Source organism: Pleurodeles waltl, chromosome 5 (assembly GCF_031143425.1).
Source record: "Pleurodeles waltl isolate 20211129_DDA chromosome 5, aPleWal1.hap1.20221129, whole genome shotgun sequence".
NCBI lineage: Eukaryota > Metazoa > Chordata > Amphibia > Caudata > Salamandridae > Pleurodeles > Pleurodeles waltl.
Genome location: NC_090444.1, coordinates 1,195,390,749 through 1,195,410,703, shown reverse-complemented (window position 1 = coordinate 1,195,410,703; position 19,955 = coordinate 1,195,390,749). Strand labels below are relative to the sequence as shown.

Genomic DNA, 19,955 nt, shown 5'->3' with positions numbered 1-19,955 from the left:
ATGCGGACCCCTGGGATCTATACAACCCACCTATATCGGACAACAGCCCAGAGTGTTATCCAACCAAGCTTTCACCACCAGAGGACAGTACAGCATACAAGCAGGTACTAGCCGGAGCAGCTACGTTCCACAACGTAACAATGCACTCGGAACTGGTGGAGGATGACTTCCTGTTCAACACTCTGGCATCTACGCATGCAACCTACCAAAGTTTACCAGTGTTACTGGGCATGCTTAAACACGCACAACAGGTCTTCAAAGAACCTGTAAAAGGTAGAGCCATCACGCCAAGGGTCGAAAAGAAATATATACCGCCCCTGTCAGACCCAGTGTTTATTACTCAACAGCTCCCTCCGGACTCAGTGGTTGTGGGGGCTGCAAGAAAAAGGGCAAATTCACAATCAGGGAATGCGCCACCCCCTAATAAGGAGAGTCGAAAATTCGATGCGGCGGTGAAAAGAGTGGCATCGCAAGCAGCCAATCAGTGGCGAATTACCAACTCACAGGCCCTACTTGCCCGCTACGAATGGGCGCACTGGGACGAAATCCAAGACATCATCCAGCATTTGCCCTAAGAAAACCAAAAATGTGACCAACAAGTGGTCGAAGAAGGACAGGCCATATCAAATAACCAAATCCGGTCTGCCCTAGACTCTGCTGATACAGCAGCACGGACTGTCAACACAGCAGTAACTATTCGAAGGCATGCATGGATACGAAGTTCTGGATTTAAGCCAGAAATACAACAGGCGGTATTGAATATGCTGTTTAATCAGCATCAGCTATTTGGGCCAGAAGTGGATACTGCAATAGAGAAAATGAAAAAAGACACGGCCAAAGCCATGGGCACGCTCTACTCCTCGCAATACAGAGGAACATTTAGGAAACCACAGTTTGGGGGGGGTGGGGGGGGTGCGGTTTAGACAACAGCCATCAGAACCATCCACTTCCCAAACAAAACCCACCTACCAGTCTCAGTACCAGAGAGGGGGTTTCGTGGTTCCTACAGTGGACAATTCCCAAGAGGAAGAGGGAAATTCCAGCCCGCCAAGCCCTAGCAAACAGTGACTTCAATGTCACACTTCCCCAACACTTAACACCGGTGGGGGGGGAGGCTAACCAAATACAACCACAATTGGACACACATTGCCACAGACACGTGGGTCCTATCAATGATCCAACATGGTTATTACATAGAATTCACAACATTCCCTCCAGATGTTCCCCAAATCTGCACACATTGTCTACACAACACTTAGACCTATTACAAATAGAGGTCCAAGCACTGCTACAAAAATAAGCCATAGAGATAGTACCCTATCACCAGAAAGGGACTGGCGTTTACTCCCTGTATTTCCTTATCCCAAAAAAAGACAAAACGTTAAGGCCTATCTTAGATCTCAGAACACTGAATCTCTTCATCAAATCAGATCATTTCCATATGGTAACACTTCAGGACGTAGTTCCCTTACTAAAACAAGGGGAGTACATGACAACACTGGATCTCAAGGATGCGTATTTTCATATACCCGTCCATCCATCTCACAGGAAATACCTGAGGTTTGTAATACAAGGCAAACATTACCAATTCAAAGTGTTGCCGTTCGGAATAACAGCAGCCCCCAGGGTATTTACAAAATGCCTAGCTGTAGTAGCAGCTCACATAAGAAGACATCACATGCACGTATTCCCATATCTGGACGAATGGCTAATAAAAGCCAACACTCAACAACAATGTCACGTTCACACTCAATACGTAATAGATACTCTACACAAACTAGGGTTTTCTATCAATTACCAAAAATCTCGTATACAGCCATCCCAAATACAACAATACTTGGGAACAACACTCAACACACAAAGAGCAACTGCCACTCCAAGTCCACAAAGGGTGCAGTCGTTTCAAAATATAAAATCAAGCATTCAACCAAACCAACATTACGCGGTCAGGTTTGTGATGAAATTATTAGGCATGATGTCCTCATGCATAGCTATTGTCCCAAACGCAAGGCTACACATGCGGCCCTTACAACAGTGCCTAGCAAAACAATGGATGCAAGCACAGGGTCAACTCCAAGATCTAGTGTTGATAGACCGCCAAACACACGCTTCGCTTCAGTGGTGGAACCAGGTAAATTTAAACAAAGGGCGGCCTTTCCAAGACCCAGTGCCTCACGCCATTCTCACAACAGACGCATCCATGATTGGGTGGGGAGCACACCTCAACAATCACAGCATACAAGGTCAGTGGGACAATCAGCAAACACAACTCCACATAATACACTTAGAACTGTTAGCAGTCTTTCTAGCAATAAAGGCCTTTCAACCCCTTTTAGCCCACAAACACATTCTTGTCAAAACAGACAATATTACAACAATGTATTATCTAAACAAACTGGGGGAGGGGGGGGGGACACACTTGTCACTGCTGTGTCTCTTAGCACAAAAAATTTGGCATTGGGCAATTCACAACAACATTTGCCTAATAGCACAATATATACCATGCATTCACAATCCGTTAACCGACAATCTCAGCCAAGATCACCAACAAACTCACGAGTGGGAAATACATCCCCAGATCCTACAACAAGACTTTCACCACTGGGGGACACCAAACATTCATCTGTTTGCAACAAAAGAAAACGTGAAATGCCAAAACTTCGCGTTCAGATACCCACACCCTCAGTCCAAGGGCAATGCTCTATGGATCAGCTGGTCAGGGATATTTGCTTACGCTTTTCCCCTCTCCCTCTCATTCCTTATCTGGTCAACAAACTGAGTCAAAACAAACTCAAACTAATACTTATAGCACCACCTTGGGCATGCCATCCCTGGTACACAACACTGTTGGACCTATCAGTGGTACCCCACATCAAACTACCAAACAGACCAGATCTGTTAACTCAACTCAACTCAACACAACCAACAGATCAGACACCCGAATCCAGCATCGCTCAACCTAGCAATCTGGCTCCTGAAGTCTTCGAATTTGGATACCTAAACCTTTCCAAAGAGTGTATGGAGGTCATTAAGCAAGAAAACCCACAACAAGACATTGTCACGCTAACAAATTGAAAAGGTTTGTCTGCTATTGCCAGGCTAATCAAATTATGCCATTAAACGCCTCCACACAAAACATTGTAAGTCATTTACTACACTTACAAAAGTCCAATCCGGCCTTATATTCCATTAAAATACATCTCACTGCAATATCTGCTTATTTGCAGAGTAAGCATTCAAAATCACTTTTAAGAATCCCAGTTATTAAAGCCTTTATGGAAGGACTAAAAAGAATCATACCCCCAAGGACACCACCAGTACCTTTCGGGCACCTAGACCTTACACAGGAATGTATGGAGGTCATAAAACAAGCTAGGAAACCAACCACAAGACATTGCTACGGAAATAAGTGGAAAAGATTTGTTTATTACTGCCATAATAATCAAATTCAACCATTACACGCATCTGCTAAAGATATAGTCAGCTACCTACTACACTTGCAAAAGTCAAAGTTAGCGTTTTCATCCATTAAAATACATCTCACAGCAATTTCGGCTTATCTGCAAATTACACACTCGACCTCATTATTCAGGGTCCCAGTCATAAAAGCATTTATGGAGGGTCTAAAAAGAATTATACCACCAAGAACACCACCAGTTCATTCGTGGAACCTCAACATTGTCTTAACACGACTTATGGGTCCCCCTTTTGAGCCAATGCACTCATGTGACATACAGTACCTAACATGGAAAGTAGCTTTTCTGATAGCTATCACATCTCTCAGAAGAGTAAGTGAAATACAAGCATTTACTATACAAGAACCCTTTATTCAAATACATAAGCATAAAGTAGTTCTACGAACAAATCCTAAATTTTTACCTAAAGTCATATCACTGTTGCACTTAAATCAAACAGTAGAACTCCCAGTGTTCTTTCAAGAACCAGATTCAGTAGCTGAAAGAGCATTACATACATTAGACATTAAAAGAGCACTAAGGTACTACATAGATAGAACAAAACAAATTCACAAAACAAAACAATTGTTTGTTGCGTTCCAAAAACCTCATACAGGGAATCCAATATCCAAACAAGGCATTGCCAGATGGATAGTTAAATGCATTCAAACCTGTTATATAAAAGCAAAAAGAGAACTGCCTATTACACCAAAGGCACACTCAACTAGAAAGAAGGGTGCTACCATGGCCTTTCTCGGAAACATACCAATGACTGAAATATGTAAGGCAGCCACATGGTCTACGCCTCATACATTTACCAAACATTACTGCGTGGATGTGTTAACAACACAGCAAGCCACAGTAGGACAGGCAGTATTACGGACTTTATTTCAAACAACTTCAACTCCTACAGGCTGAGCCTTTGGGGAGATAAATGCTTGCTAGTCTATGCATAGCATGTGTACCTGCAGCTACACATGCCATTGAATGGAAAATGTCACTTACCCAGTGTACATCTGTTCGTGGCATGAGACGCTGCAGATTCACATGCGCCCTCCCACCTCCCCGGGAGCCTGTAGCTGTTCTTAAAGTTTGAAAAAATTAGACTTGTACATTTGTAAATTTCTAAATATATTACTTTAAACACATTATGTACATACATATTTACTCCATTGCATGGCACTATTGCTATATACACAACTACTACCTCAACCTCTGCGGGGAAAACAATCTAAGATGGAGTCGACGCCCATACGCAATGGAGCCGAAAGGGGAGGAGTCCTTCGATCTCGTGACTCGAAAAAGACTTCTTCGAAGAAAAACAACTTGTAACACTCCAAGCCCAACACTAGATGGCGGGATGTGCACAGCATATGAATCTGCAGCGTCTCATGCCACGAACAGATGTACACTGGGTAAGTGACATTTTCCATATATATATATATATATATATATATATATTCTGACGTCCAACATAAACACATAATAATGCGCTCTCAAGTAGATGCCTTCATAGCGTTAAGGCATCTACTTGAGAGCGCATTATTATGTGTTTGTCTGGAAGTCAGAATTGATTGCCTGCTTGCTCTGCTGGTGGAAATGTGCCACCCCCCATGGGTACTGACTCCAGAAGGAGCAACTGTTGATGATGATAATATATAAATATATATATATATATATATATATATATATATATATATATATATGCATGTTATAAATGGGTGACTGTAGACTATGCTAAAGCGTTGCATGCTTGTAACCTCTTTTAACAGTATTGTTGGCCAAGTTTGTTCTTTGTGCCAATAATTAGCTGAGCACACAGTACTGTTGCCTTTGAAGATCATTATGGATACTTTCAGCTTTGCTAGAATGGTGTATAAATGTTAATGTGCAACTATACAGACCAGTGGTTCCCAACCTGTGGTCTGCGACTGCTTAGAAAATGAAATAATATTAACAGATTATTAGGTCACCAGCTTTCTGTAATGACTCAGTGGAGGGGCACCGGATTCGAATTATGATTCAGTGGGGATCCCTGGGTTCCAATGATGATAAAGTGTGTGGGGGGGGGGGTGGGGGGGGGGGGGGGTTCCACAGAAGTCAAAAGGTTGGGAACCATTGCTACAGGCTATTTATGGTAACCACTTAGTCCAAACTATTGATTGCTTATATAGGCAAATGTGCTTTGATAGATATTATTTTTCTCAATTAAGGCAACTTGTTTAAATAATTTACATTATGTACATGAATGTAGGCATTATGTTTGGATTTTAGAATACCTTATAATTTTCTGGGATTCACACTAAGGTAATGTGACATGCGATTGAATTCACTAATGGTGATGTTTTTGCAGTTGGCTAGAACCTGAACTGTATGGAAAGATGTAATATATGTGTTTTTTGGCTGCACTCATGGTATTTTTTATGTTCTTTCTGGCCTTGACAAAGTCACTAGGTTACATCTTGCTAGATGAATCAAATATTCACTGGGCTGGAGTATAATCGCATGAGCTGAGAATTGGAATTAAGGATTATTACGAATGAGGACTTGAACTTAGTTCACTTTGTTTGACAAATTGAATTTTGTGTGCGATTATAAACTTTATTATATTTTATAATATGTCAATTTGTATTTGTAGACAATAGCATCCATCACTATACTAATTGTAATTGACCCTGTGCACTTATTTGCAGCTTTTTCCAACTGGTCTATGTGTGTGCCACAAGTAACTTTGCTATCCAACCCATATTTTAATATATCTGAAGCGCGCTCGTTTGTCTTTCTTCTTTTTTGGGTGCGTTCCACAGTACAAGATTAAAAGTATTCAGGATTTGGTGAGCTTAAAAGAATCCGATCGTCGCAATCTTCTCCATTTTCTTGAAGATGAAAAATATGAAGAAGTAATGGCTGTTCTTGGCAGTTTTCCTCACATTATCATGGAAATAAAACCACAAGGTAGGCAAGAAACCAAGTTCTTAAATAGGCACCTCTCACTATTACTAGGAATTAATTTGTTTAATGTAATAGTCAATGATCTATTAGTGTATCCATCGGCTACGTATTCATTTATTAACCACACCTATTGTACCACTTGCAAATACACCACTCAAGAACACTAAAATAATATAGTATAGTGAGGGATTTAGTAACTATATAGCACCCTCTCTCTGATATTCTTAAGTCTATTTGTGACATCACTGCTCAGCTACACTAAGGAAATGTATAATGTAGTCATTTTATTGTAATGATTTATGTCCCTCTTCTAGTGAAATGTTCAAGTATAACTGGTTGTATTCCACAGTGGAAGGAAAATGTTAGATTTCAATATTTCTGATGGATACAACTACCTGTGGATTCCTCACCTTATGAATTCTCCCAATGCACCAGCATTCAACGGAAATTTATTCCTAGCTCTTCACGTCGATGAGGACGTCACAACTGCACGGCTTCGCATGCAACTCCGTCCGACATCATCTGAGCCATAAGAAGTCCTCACCGGCGTGCTGACATCAGTTCCCTTTTTTCCACGCCTTCAAAGCTAATGGTTTTCTACCTCTTTGTTGTATTTCAACTGTATCGAGGGAATTGTTTTGCAGTGCTATGTCATCACATGCCGGTGATGGATCTGCACGAGAGCTGCCTCTGGTGTTTGAGCTCTGATCACGACTTGGCAGGTTGCTCGTCCTGCCAACGTATGAACCCAAAAACTCTGAAGGAAAGAGAGGCTAAGCTTTTCCTAGCAAAAGCTAAGAAGGAGAAAATAGGTCGGCGAAGGTCGTGGACACTGGACACTTCGTCGCACAGATCTTTGAGGCCTCATAAGAAGCGACGCTGATGGCATGAGTCACAGCACCATTCATCCTGAGATTGGTTACAGTCTCCTCCGAAACGGCTCCGCACGATGTGGGAAGTCAGCCCCACCGTGTCTCCACAGCCACAGTCTCCGATGCCAACTTAGATCGAGATCTCTGTCACCTGCAAGTCAAACGGTTAATTTTTCTCCTGAATCCTCCCAGGGTCAGGAGTTTGGAGTTCGAGGGCCTAATCCAGCACAGCCACCTCAAGGGGAGTATCCTGCCGTCCCGGCTTCGGGAGCGGATCCGTCTTTATTACTCATTACTATGTTTAGCATTTTTAGTAGGGCAATGGTCCCCTCTGGTGCACCTGCTGGTCCCACGGGTCCGTTGCCTTTCACGCTGGGGTTGCTGGTGCCGTATAAGTAGGCCCCATTTATGACCTTTTTTACCAGCAAATCCTTGCAAGGGTACTGGCTCGATGCCAAGGATGTCACCGCCTCTACCCCAGATGAAAGCTCCAGTGGCGCCGAGTGAGTCGATACCGGTGCCAGATGGATCACCACGCTCTATTTCGGTGAAGAGTGTGGTTTGCCTCCCTACCCCCCTCTGACGGTGTTACCTTCTCTTTCATAGCCTGTGTCGTCAGCGTCTATTAATTCTCTATCAACACCGCGTTTGGACTCAAGGCTGAGGTCTAGAAGGTGGGCCTTGAGACTTCTTGGGGAGCAACAGTATCGAGAACAATTAGAGGAAAGAGAAATCCCGGGGCCTTCTGGTGATTTCCAGGGCTTAGACTCTGCTAGTTGGTTAGATATGTCCCCTGAGTGGGAGCTTTTATCACCTGGAGGTGAACTCCCAGCAGAAGCGACTACATACCATGGGGTAATAAGGAAGGCGGCAGAATTTTTGGACTTGCCACTTTCTGCGTCAGTTAAAGACCAATATTTTAACTGAGGTTTTGCATCCATAGGCTTCCTATTCTGAGCCCCTCCTCCGTTCAATGATGCCCTGACAGAGCCCATATATTAGAGATATGTAAGAAACCAGTTACTACACCCAGCACCAGAGAGCTTGGTGGTGCAAGTTTTTTGTTCCTCGGGTGTCAAAGCGCATGGAGTAGTTTTAAGAAATGCTTCTCCTCAGTAAGCATGGCCTTAAAATTTCTGAATGCAACATGTGTACTGGGGAGATATATGTATGCTCTAATGGATACGGCAAAGGAAGTCATCCCTAAATTGCTGCAGGACATTCAAGAGCATTTTAGCGAACTGTTGCAGGACATTCAAGTAGCAGCAAAGCAGGTGGTTAACTCAGGTCTGGACACTGCAGACTCAGTTGTTAGAGCCATGGGGACTTCTGTTGCGAATAGGAGTCATGCTTGGCTCACAGGTTCCGGTTTTTCCTCCGATGTATAGGCGACGTTGCTGACCCTCTCGTTTGATGGTGCAAGACTGTTTGGGGCAAAGACAGACTCAGCCCTAGAAAGATTTAAGGATAGCGGAGCCACTGCAAAATCGTTGAGCCTTCAGGCTTTTTACGTCCTTCAGATCTTTCTGAAGATTCAGAGGTTTTGACCATGGGTCATCCTTTCTTGGGAGGCAACAGTCCCATGTCCAGCAGCCTGCCACCCCCCTCTACAGTGCCTATAGGAGCCGTGGGAGGGTTAAAATGCGAAGAGCCGCACAGCAGCCTTCCACCTCATCCTCATCCTCTGGGGGGATCCAGCCAGGGAAGCATCCCTAGTTCTCACTCCATTTACCAGCATGTTCTACCCGTAGGGGGAAGGCTGTTACATCTTCTCCACAACTGGGAGTTAATTACATCAGACTCTTGGGTGCTGAGCGTAATGGGAAAAGGTTATGCCCTTCCCTTTCAGGAGTTTCCTCCCTTCTTCCCTCCTCGTTATTCATTTTACACAGAAGAGCATCTCCTGTTGCTTCAGCAGGAGGTGCATACCCTTTTGTTAAAAGTTGCAGAGGAGTTGGTTCTGGAGCAGGAAAGGGTTCAGGGGTGTTAATCAAGGTATTTCCTGATTCTCAAGAAGGATGGTCGGTTGAGGCCTATCCTGGATCGGATGATTTTAAATTGGTACCTCAAGCAGGAAAAGTTCAAAAAGCTGACTCCAGCACAGGTGCTTCTTGCATTGAACATGGAAGACTGGATGGTGTCTATCGACTTACACATTGCTTATTTTCATATCCCTATTCTGAAGTCACACAGGAAGTATATCCGGTTTGTGATAGGGTCGCAACACTACTAGTTTGCCGTCCTTCCATTTGGTCTTACTTCTGCACCTCGAGTCCTCACAAAGGTGATGGCAGTGGTTGCAGTGGACCTCAGAAGGAAGGGAATTTCTGTACCTGGCTGATCAAAGTCTGGTCCCCAGAGCTCGTTGTACACCATTTTCAGGTGACAACCCAGTTGTTGTTCAACCTGGGCTTTTTGGTGAACATGCCCAAGTCTCACCTGGAGCCCTCTCAGCGCCTCCTGTTCCAAGGGGCAGTACTGAACACAACATTGAATCAAGCGCACCCCCCTCCACAGAAGATTCAGGACATTCAAGCGACGATTCCAGTGATTCAAAAGGGAGCAACTGTTCCAGTCCTCTAGATCCTGCTTCTGCTCCGTCAGATTGCTTTCTGCATTCTGTTGGTCACTTATACACATTGGCACATAAGGGCTCTCCAGTGGTGCCTCTGCAAGCAGTGGTTTCAACACAAAGAGGATCTTAAGGAGTTGATAACGATCTCCAGAGGCGCTGCTGTGGATCTGTAATGGTGGACTGTGGACGGCAATCTCTTTCAAGGAAGGCCGTTTTGCCATCCACCTCCGGTGAGAATAGTCATAACAGATGCTTCCACCCTAGGGTGGGGAGCTCATCGGGGAACCTGGGGATCAAGGGCCTTTGGTCTCCAGTAGAACTGATGTTTCACATCAGTCTGTTAGAACTGCGGGTGATATATCTTGCTCTCAAGGCCTTCCTCCTGTCCATTCGCGGTCAGTTGGTAACAGACAACACTACCGCAATGTGGTACATCAACAAGCAGGGAGGAGTAAGGTCACGCCTTCTCTGCAGAGAGGCTCTGCGGCTCTGGTCCTAGGCGCAGGACATCGGATTTGCATAGTAGCAAGTCATCTGGCTGGAGTTCTCAATGTACGTGCAGACAGTTTCAGTCGGCACTTCTCGACCGATCATGGGTCTCCTTCCGGATGTGGGGAGTTCCTCAGATAGACGTGTTTGCCACTCAAGAGAATGCACACTGTCTATTGTTCTGCAGCCTCTAGTATCTGATCCAGGGGGTGTTGGGGGACGCGTTTCAGCTGTCCTGGAGGGACCAACTGCTTTACGTGTTACCTGCCATACCCTTGATTCCTTGAGTTCTGAGGAAGATTCACCAAGATCGGGACCAAGTCATCTTAATAGCCCCGGATTGGCCAAGAAGAGTGTGGTAAACAAACCTTTAGCTATCACTGTGCCCTCTGCTCAGTCTCCCTCACAGTGTAGACCTCCTCTTGCAGTCGCAGGTTCTACACCCCCACCTCCAGAGCCTGCACCTTCATGCATGGGGATTGAACGGGACAATCTGAGTTCTTTTTCTCTCCCTCCGGAAGTGGTGGATGTTATCTTATCGGCCAGGCGACACTCCTGCAGGACTTTCTATGCCAGTAGATGGGCGAAATTTGTTATTTGGTGTGGATAGAGACAAATTTATCCCTTAAAGGCCCATTTATCTAATATTTTGCAGTTTGCGCTTTCCCTAGCGCAGTAAGGTTGAGCAGTTGCAACAGTGAAAGGCTATTTATCTGCGCTGTCGACTTTTCTTTGCCTTCCTGATCAGCTTTCCTTATTTAAGTGCCCTATAGTCCTTAGGTTCCTTAAAGGGTTAACTAACAAGTTTCCTCCCACTTCGTTTGTAATGCCTCAGTGGGATTTGAATTTGGTTTTGAGTTTTTTGGTGGCTTTACCGTTTGAACTTATGCATACTTGGCTGTTGCGGCTTTTAGTTTTTAAGACTGTTTTTCTAACAGCCATCACGTCTGCTAGACGTGTGAGTGAGCTTCAGGCTCTTAGTGTGAAACCACCTTTCACTACCTTTCATGCTAACAAGGTGGTGCTGAGAACCAGGATGGCTTTCCTTCCTGAAGTTGTCACTCTCTTCCATCTGGGGCCGTCTATAACTCTCCTGTCATTTTACCCTCCTCCCCATCCATCATAGGAGGAGGACAGGCTGCATCACTTGGATCCGAGAAGGGCCCTGAGCTTCTACATAGAGAGAACGAGAGACTTCAGAATTGATGATCAGCTCTTCATTGGATACGTGGGCAAAATGAAGGGCAAAGCTGTGCACAAGAGGACTCTTTCAGGGTGGGTCATTCTTTGCATAAAGATGTGTTATTCGCTAGCAAAGAAGGTTCCCCATGAGGGCTTTAGGGCTCATTCCACCAGAGCTACGTCTGCCACTTCGGCTTTAGCTAGGCGTGTGCCAGTTGCTGATATTTGTAGCAACTTGGGCTTTGCGCCACACTTTCGCAAAGCATTATTGCTTAGATTTGGAAGTTAGGAGGGATGTCCATTTTGCTCGTTCTATTTTGCAGGACTTCTTGGTTTGAGCAGTCAGGCACCCACCTACGAGAGTGGGACTACTTAGGGATTCGATTTATAAGATGAGGAATCCACAGGTAGTTGTATCCATCAGAACAAGTTACTTACCTTCGGTAATGCTTTGTTCGATGGCATCTGTCGCTGTAGATACACATGGTCTGCATAGCTCGCCATCTGGTGTTGGGTCGGAGTGTTACAAGTTGTTTTTCTTCGAAGAAGTGTTTTCGAGTCACTGGACCGAGTGACTCCTCCTTCTGTGCTCATTGCGCATGGGCGTCGACTCCATCTTTGATTGTTTTCTTTCCGCCATCGGGTTCGGACGTGTTCCTGTCGCTCCGAGTTTCGGAACGGAAAGATAGCTGAAAACGGAAGATTTTCGACGGTATCGTTGCGATCCGGTTCGAGATAAACACATACGACAACGCATTGAACATCGAAGCGCTTCGGTGCCCTTCAGGGTAGATTTCGGCACACCGTCGGGGCCTAGTCGGCCCGACCGCGTGGAGAACAACGCCGATGGAACGGACCCCGTTTCGATTCTGCCCTGAATGCCACAACAAATATCCATATACGGACCAACACTCAGTCTGTAACCTGTGCCTGTCACCCGAGCACAGCGAAGAATCCTGTGAGGCCTGTCGGGCGTTCCGGTCCCGAAAAACTCTGCGCGACCGTCGAGCGAGAAGACTGCAGATGGCGTCCACGCCAAAGGAGCATCGACAGTTCGAGACAGAAGAGGAACAGGAGGAATCCTTTTCCATCCAGGATTCAGACTCCGACGAACTCGACAATACAAAAACTGTGAGTAAGACGTCGAGATCAGAAATTAAAAAAGGAAAAAAGGCCCAGGGGACGCCACTGCCAACCGGCCATGGCTCAACCCAAATTCACGGTGACCAACAATCGGCACCGAAAAAGGCCCATTCAGTGTCGAGATCGTCCGACTCCGGTCGAGACACCGGCACGCAGCCTCCTCGGGACTGAGAGAGTGCTAAAGAGAAGCATCGACACCGAGAGTTCGGTGTCGACACGGATCGACGCCGAGACAGTGGCGCCGAAGACCATAGAGGCCAAGATTTTTCGGCACAAAAGAAGAGGAAGGTTACCTCGGTGCCGAAAAAAGCACCAACAGACCCAGTTTCAGGCTCCTATACTGAAGAACTTTCTATGTCTTCACAAATGAAAAGACACAGATTCGAACAGGAACTGCAATCCACTGAAGTGGATCACACGCAAAAGCGTATCTTTATTCAGCAGGGGACAGGGAAGATCAGTACCCTTCCACCTGTCAAAAGAAAGAGAACACTTCAGTTTGTAGCACGAGAGGCTCCTCAGCAACAAACAGCAAAGACGGTAACACCTCCTCCCTCGCCTCCACCTGTAACTCCGGCTTCGCCAACTTACACCCCGTCACATTCGCCAGCTCACACCGCCATGAGCCACGACGACCAAGATCAAGACGCGTGGGACTTGTACGATGCACCAGTGTCTGATAACAACCCAGACACGTACCCAACTAGGCCATCACCACCTGAGGACAGCACAGCCTATTCACAAGTGGTGGCTAGAGCAGCTCAGTTCCATAATGTGGAACTACACTCTGAACAAGTAGAGGATGACTTTTTATTTAACACCCTCTCCTCCACCCACAGCTCCTACCAAAGCCTGCCTATGCTCCCATGCATGCTACGCCATGCAAAGGAGATCTTCAAGGAGCCAGTTAAAAGTAGGGCAGTAACGCCTAGAGTGGACAAAAAGTATAAGGCGCCTCCTACGGACCCTGTATTCATCACCTCTCAGCTGCCACCAGATTCTGTGGTGGTAGGGGCTGCCAGAAAACGGGCAAATTCACACACTTCTGGGGATGCACCTCCCCCAGATAAAGAAAGCAGAAAGTTCGATGCAGCCAGGAAGAGGGTCGCTGTCCAGGCAGCAAACCAGTGGCGCATCGCAAACTCACAAGCGCTGCTAGCGCGATACGACAGAGCCCACTGGGATGAGATGCAGCATCTCATTGAACATCTCCCAAAAGATCTGCAAAAAAGAGCAAAACAGGTTGTTGAAGAGGGTCAAAACATTTCCAACAATCAAATACGCTCCTCTATGGATGCAGCAGACACAGCCGCAAGAACCATTAATACGTCGGTTACCATCCGTAGGCACGCATGGCTCAGAACGTCTGGATTCAAGCCAGAAATTCAGCAGGCAGTACTTAACATGCCAGTAAACGAAAAACTTCTGTTCGGTCCGGAGGTCGACACAGCCATAGAAAAGCTCAAAAAGGACACTGACACTGCCAAGGCCATGGGCGCACTCTACTCCCCGCAGAGCAGAGGATCTTATACCACCTTCCGCAAAACACCTTTTAGAGGAGGGTTTCGGGGTCAGGCCACACAAGCCAGTACCTCACAGTCCGCACCGTCCACCTACCAGGGACAGTACAGGGGAGGCTTTCGGGGCCAGTATAGAGGAGGGCAATTCCCTAGGAATAGAGGAAGATTTCAAATCCCCAAAACCACTACCAACAAGCAGTGACTCACACGTCACTCACCCCCCCCACACAACACCAGTGGGGGGAAGGATAGGTCAATATTACGAAGCATGGGAGGAAATAACTGCAGACACATGGGTCCTAGCAATTATCCAACATGGTTATTGCATAGAATTCCTGCAATTCCCTCCAGACATACCACCAAAATCAAAAAAATTATCAAAACACCATTCACAGCTTCTAGAGATAGAAGTCCAAGCACTACTGCAAAAAAATGCAATAGAATTAGTACCAAGCACACAAATAAACACAGGAGTTTATTCACTGTACTTCTTGATACCAAAAAAGGACAAAACACTGAGACCAATTCTAGACTTCAGGGTAGTAAACACATTCATCAAATCAGACCATTTTCACATGGTCACACTACAAGAAGTGTTACCATTGCTCAAAAAACACAACTACATGACAACCCTAGACCTCAAAGACGCATATTTCCATATACCAATACATCAATCACACAGAAAATATCTAAGGTTTGTATTCAAAGGAATACATTACCAATTCAAAGTATTGCCTTTCGGTTTAACAACCGCTCCAAGGGTATTCACAAAGTGCCTAGCAGTAGTCGCTGCACACATCAGAAGGCAGCAAATACATGTATTCCCGTATCTAGACGACTGGCTAATCAAAACCAGTTCGCTCACACGATGCTCAAACCACACAAATCAAGTCATACAAACCCTCCTACAAACTAGGGTTCACCGTCAACTTTGCAAAATCCAACATTCAGCCAAGCAAAGTACAGCAATATCTAGGAGCCATAATAGACACGACAAAAGGAGTAGCAACGCCAACTCCACAAAGAATTCACAATTTCAACAGAGTCATTCAACACATGTCTCCAAATCAAACAATACAAGCAAGAACAATACTACAGCTCCTAGGCATGATGTCATCATGCATAGCCATTGTCCCAAACGCAAGACTGCACATGAGGCCCTTACAACAGTGCCTAGCCTCACAGTGGTCTCAAGCACAGGGTCACCTTCTAGATCTGGTGTTAATAGACCGCCAAACTTACCTCTCGCTTCTATGGTGGAACAGTATAAATTTAAACAAAGGGCGGCCTTTCCAAGACCCAGTGCCACAGTACGTAATAACAACAGATGCTTCCATGACAGAGTGGGGAGCACATCTCAATCAACACAACATAAGAGGACAATGGAACATACATCAAACAAAACTGCATATAAATCATCTAGAATTATTAGCAGTTTTTCAAGCACTAAAAGCTTTCCAACCAATCATAACCCACAAATACATCCTTGTCAAAACAGACAACATGACAACGATGTATTATCTAAACAAACAAGGAGGAACACATTCAACGCAGTTAAGCTTATTAGCTCAAAACATATGGAAGTGGGCAATCCACCATCAAATTCGCCTCATAGCACAGTTTATTCCAGGGATCCAGAATCAACTGGCAGACAATCTCTCTCGAGATCACCAGCAAGTCCACGAATGGGAAATCCACCCACAAATTCTGAACACCTACTTCACACTCTGGGGAACACCTCAAATAGACTTATTTGCAACAAAAGAGAACGCAAAATGCCAAAACTTCGCGTCCAGATACCCACACAAGCAATCCCAAGGCAATGCCCTATGGATGAACTGGTCAGGAATATTTGCTTACGCTTTTCCTCCTCTCCCTCTCCTCCCTTATCTAGTAAACAAATTGAGTCAAAACAAACTCAAACTCATTTTAATAGCACCAACGTGGGCAAGACAACCCTGGTACACAACACTGCTAGATCTTTCTGTAGTACCCCACATCAAACTGCCGAACAAACCAGATCTGTTAACGCAACACAACCAACAGATCAGACACCCAGATCCAGCATCGCTGAATCTAGCAATCTGGCTCCTGAAATCCTAGAATTCGGACACTTACAACTTAGCCAAGAGTGTATGGAGGTCATAAAGCAGGCCAGAAGGCCCTCCACTAGACACTGCTACGCAAGTAAGTGGAAAAGATTTGTTTGTTACTGCCATCATAATCAGATACAACCACTAGACGCAACTCCAAAACATATAGTAAATTACTTGCTCCATTTACAAAAAGCAAAGCTAGCCTTCTCTTCTATTAAAATACACCTTGCAGCAATATCTGCATACCTGCAGACTACCTATTCAACTTCCTTGTATAGGATACCAGTCATCAAAGCATTCATAGAAGGTCTTAAAAGAATTATACCACCAAGAACACCACCTGTTCCTTCATGGAACCTAAACGTGGTCCTAACAAGACTCATGGGCCCACCTTTCGAACCCATGCACTCTTGCGGAATACAATTCCTAACCTGGAAAGTTGCCTTTCTCATCGCCATTACATCTCTGAGAAGAGTAAGTGAAATTCAAGCGTTCACAACACAGGAACCTTTTATACAAATACATAAAAATAAGGTCGTCCTACGACCTAATCCAAAATTTTTACCAAAAGTTATTTCACCGTTCCATCTAAATCAAACGGTAGAACTACCAGTTTTTTTCCCACTGCCAGATTCTGTGGCTGAAAGAGCACTACATACATTAGATGTCAAAAGAGCGTTAATGTACTACATTGACAGAACAAAGAACATCAGAAAGACTAAACAGCTATTTATTGCATTCCAAAAACCTCATGCAGGTAACCCAATATCAAAACAAGGTATAGCCAGATGGATTGTTAAATGCATCCAAATCTGCTACCTTAAAGCAAAAAGACAACTGCCCATTACTCCCAGGGCACATTCAACAAGGAAAAAAGGTGCTTCAATGGCCTTTTTAGGAAACATCCCAATGCATGAAATATGTAAGGCAGCCACATGGTCTACGCCTCACACATTCACCAAACACTACTGTATAGATGTGCTATCCGCACAACAAGCTGCAGTAGGTCAAGCTGTATTAAGAACTCTATTTCAGACAACTTCTACTCCTACAGGCTAAACCACCGCTTATGGGGAGATAACTGCTTACTAGTCTATGCAGACCACGTGTATCTACAGCGACAGATGCCATCGAACTGAAAATGTCACTCACCCAGTGTACATCTGTTCGTGGCATCAGTCGCTGAGATTCACATGGGCCCACCCACCTCCCCGGAAGCCTGTAGCAGTTCAGAAGTTACCTTCAATTTTGTACATTTGTATATATATTATTTAAACCTTTAATAGGTACATACTTACACATTTCATTGCGCGGGCACTATTACTATAGTACAACTCCTACCTCACCCTCTGCGGGGAAAACAATCGAAGATGGAGTCGACGCCCATGCGCAATGAGCACAGAAGGAGGAGTCACTCGGTCCAGTGACTCGAAAACACTTCTTCGAAGAAAAACAACTTGTAACACTCCGACCCAACACCAGATGGCGAGCTATGCAGACCATGTGAATCTCAGCGACTGATGCCACGAACAGATGTACACTGGGTAAGTGACATTTTCATTCTGGTGGATACAGTAGCTACCTGTGGATTCCTCACAGTTCCACCCACCTCCCCGTTCCCTGTCTGGTCATACCAAGAGTTCTGTTAAGGTTATAGATAGTGTATATCTATCTATCTATCTATCTATCTATCTATCTATACAGGGAGTGCAGAATTATTAGGCAAATGAGTATTTTGACCACATCATCCTCTTTATGCATGTTGTCTTACTCCAAGCTGTATAGGCTCGAAAGCCTACTACCAATTAAGCATATTAGGTGATGTGCATCTCTGTAATGAGAAGGGGTGTGGTCTAATGACATCAACACCCTATATCAGGTGTGCATAATTATTAGGCAACTTCCTTTCCTTTGGCAAAATGGGTCAAAAGAAGGACTTGACAGGCTCAGAAAAGTCAAAAATAGTGAGATATCTTGCAGAGGGATGCAGCACTCTTAAAATTGCAAAGCTTCTGAAGCGTGATCATCGAACAATCAAGCGTTTCATTCAAAATAGTCAACAGGGTCACAAGAAGCGTGTGGAAAAACCAAGGCGCAAAATAACTGCCCATGAACTGAGAAAAGTCAAGCGTGCAGCTGCCACAATGCCACTTGCCACCAGTTTGGCCATATTTCAGAGCTGCAACATCACTGGAGTGCCCAAAAGCACAAGGTGTGCAATACTCAGAGACATGGCCAAGGTAAGAAAGGCTGAAAGACGACCACCACTGAACAAGACACACAAGCTGAAACGTCAAGACTGGGCCAAGAAATATCTCAAGACTGATTTTTCTAAGGTTTTATGGACTGATGAAATGAGAGTGAGTCTTGATGGGCCAGATGGATGGGCCCGTGGCTGGATTGGTAAAGGGCAGAGAGCTCCAGTCCGACTCAGACGCCAGCAAGGTGGAGGTGGAGTACTGGTTTGGGCTGGTATCATCAAAGATGAGCTTGTGGGGCCTTTTCGGGTTGAGGATGGAGTCAAGCTCAACTCCCAGTCCTACTGCCAGTTCCTGGAAGACACCTTCTTCAAGCAGTGGTACAGGAAGAAGTCTGCATCCTTCAAGAAAAACATGATTTTCATGCAGGACAATGCTCCATCACACGCGTGCAAGTACTCCACAGCGTGGCTGGCAAGAAAGGGTATAAAAGAAGGAAATCTAATGACATGGCCTCCTTGTTCACCTGATCTGAACCCCATTGAGAACCTGTGGTCCATCATCAAATGTGAGATTTACAAGGAGGGAAAACAGTACACCTCTCTGAACAGTGTCTGGGAGGCTGTGGTTGCTGCTGCATGCATTGTTGATGGTGAACAGATCAAAACACTGACAGAATCCATGGATGGCAGGCTTTTGAGTGTCCTTGCAAAGAAAGGTGGCTATATTGGTCACTGATTTGTTTTTGTTTTGTTTTTGAATGTCAGAAATGTATATTTGTGAATGTTGAGATGTTATATTGGTTTCACTGGTAATAAATAATTGAAATGGGTATATATTTTTTTTTGTTAAGTTGCCTAATAATTATGCACAGTGATAGTCACCTGCACACACAGATATCCCCCTAACATAGCTAAAACTAAAAACAAACTAAAAACTACTTCCAAAAATATTCAGCTTTGATATTAATGAGTTTTTTTGGGTTCATTGAGAACATGGTTGTTGTTCAATAATAAAATTAATCCTCAAAAATACAACTTGCCTAATAATTCTGCACTCCCTGTATGTATATAAACATACATATGTTCGATGGCATGTGTAGCTGCAGATACACATGCTATGCATTATTCTGCCATCTAGTGTTTAGTTAGGAGTGTTACAAGTTGTTTTTCTTCGCAGAAGTCTTTTCGGAGTCACAGGGTCACGGGATCGAGTGACAAACCCTCTCGGTCATACTGCGCATAGGCATTGACTGTTTTGATTGTTTTCCCACAAAAGGGTGTAGGAAGGAGTAATAGAGTGTAGTAATATCAATGTTGTATATAAATAGTAAGTAAAAATAGATGTCCATGCAAATGTAAATGAATATACATATGTACAAAAAATATATAAATTGCAATGACCACAGACTTCTGGGGAGGAGGGAGGGTGCATGTGACTCTGCAGCACTACATGCCACGAACAGATATACAC

The 19,955-nt window shown here is 44.6% G+C and overlaps 1 protein-coding gene across 1 annotated transcript in view; it reads left to right on the top strand.

Annotated features, from left to right (window-relative positions):
- The window catches only part of SEC63 (SEC63 homolog, protein translocation regulator), a 620,356-nt gene that overhangs the window by 336,509 nt on the left and 263,892 nt on the right, over positions 1–19,955 (top strand). The window contains exon 13 of the mRNA XM_069235447.1: positions 6,263–6,410. Coding sequence (XP_069091548.1) covers positions 6,263–6,410 — 148 coding nt within the window. The remainder of the gene's footprint in view (positions 1–6,262; positions 6,411–19,955) is intronic.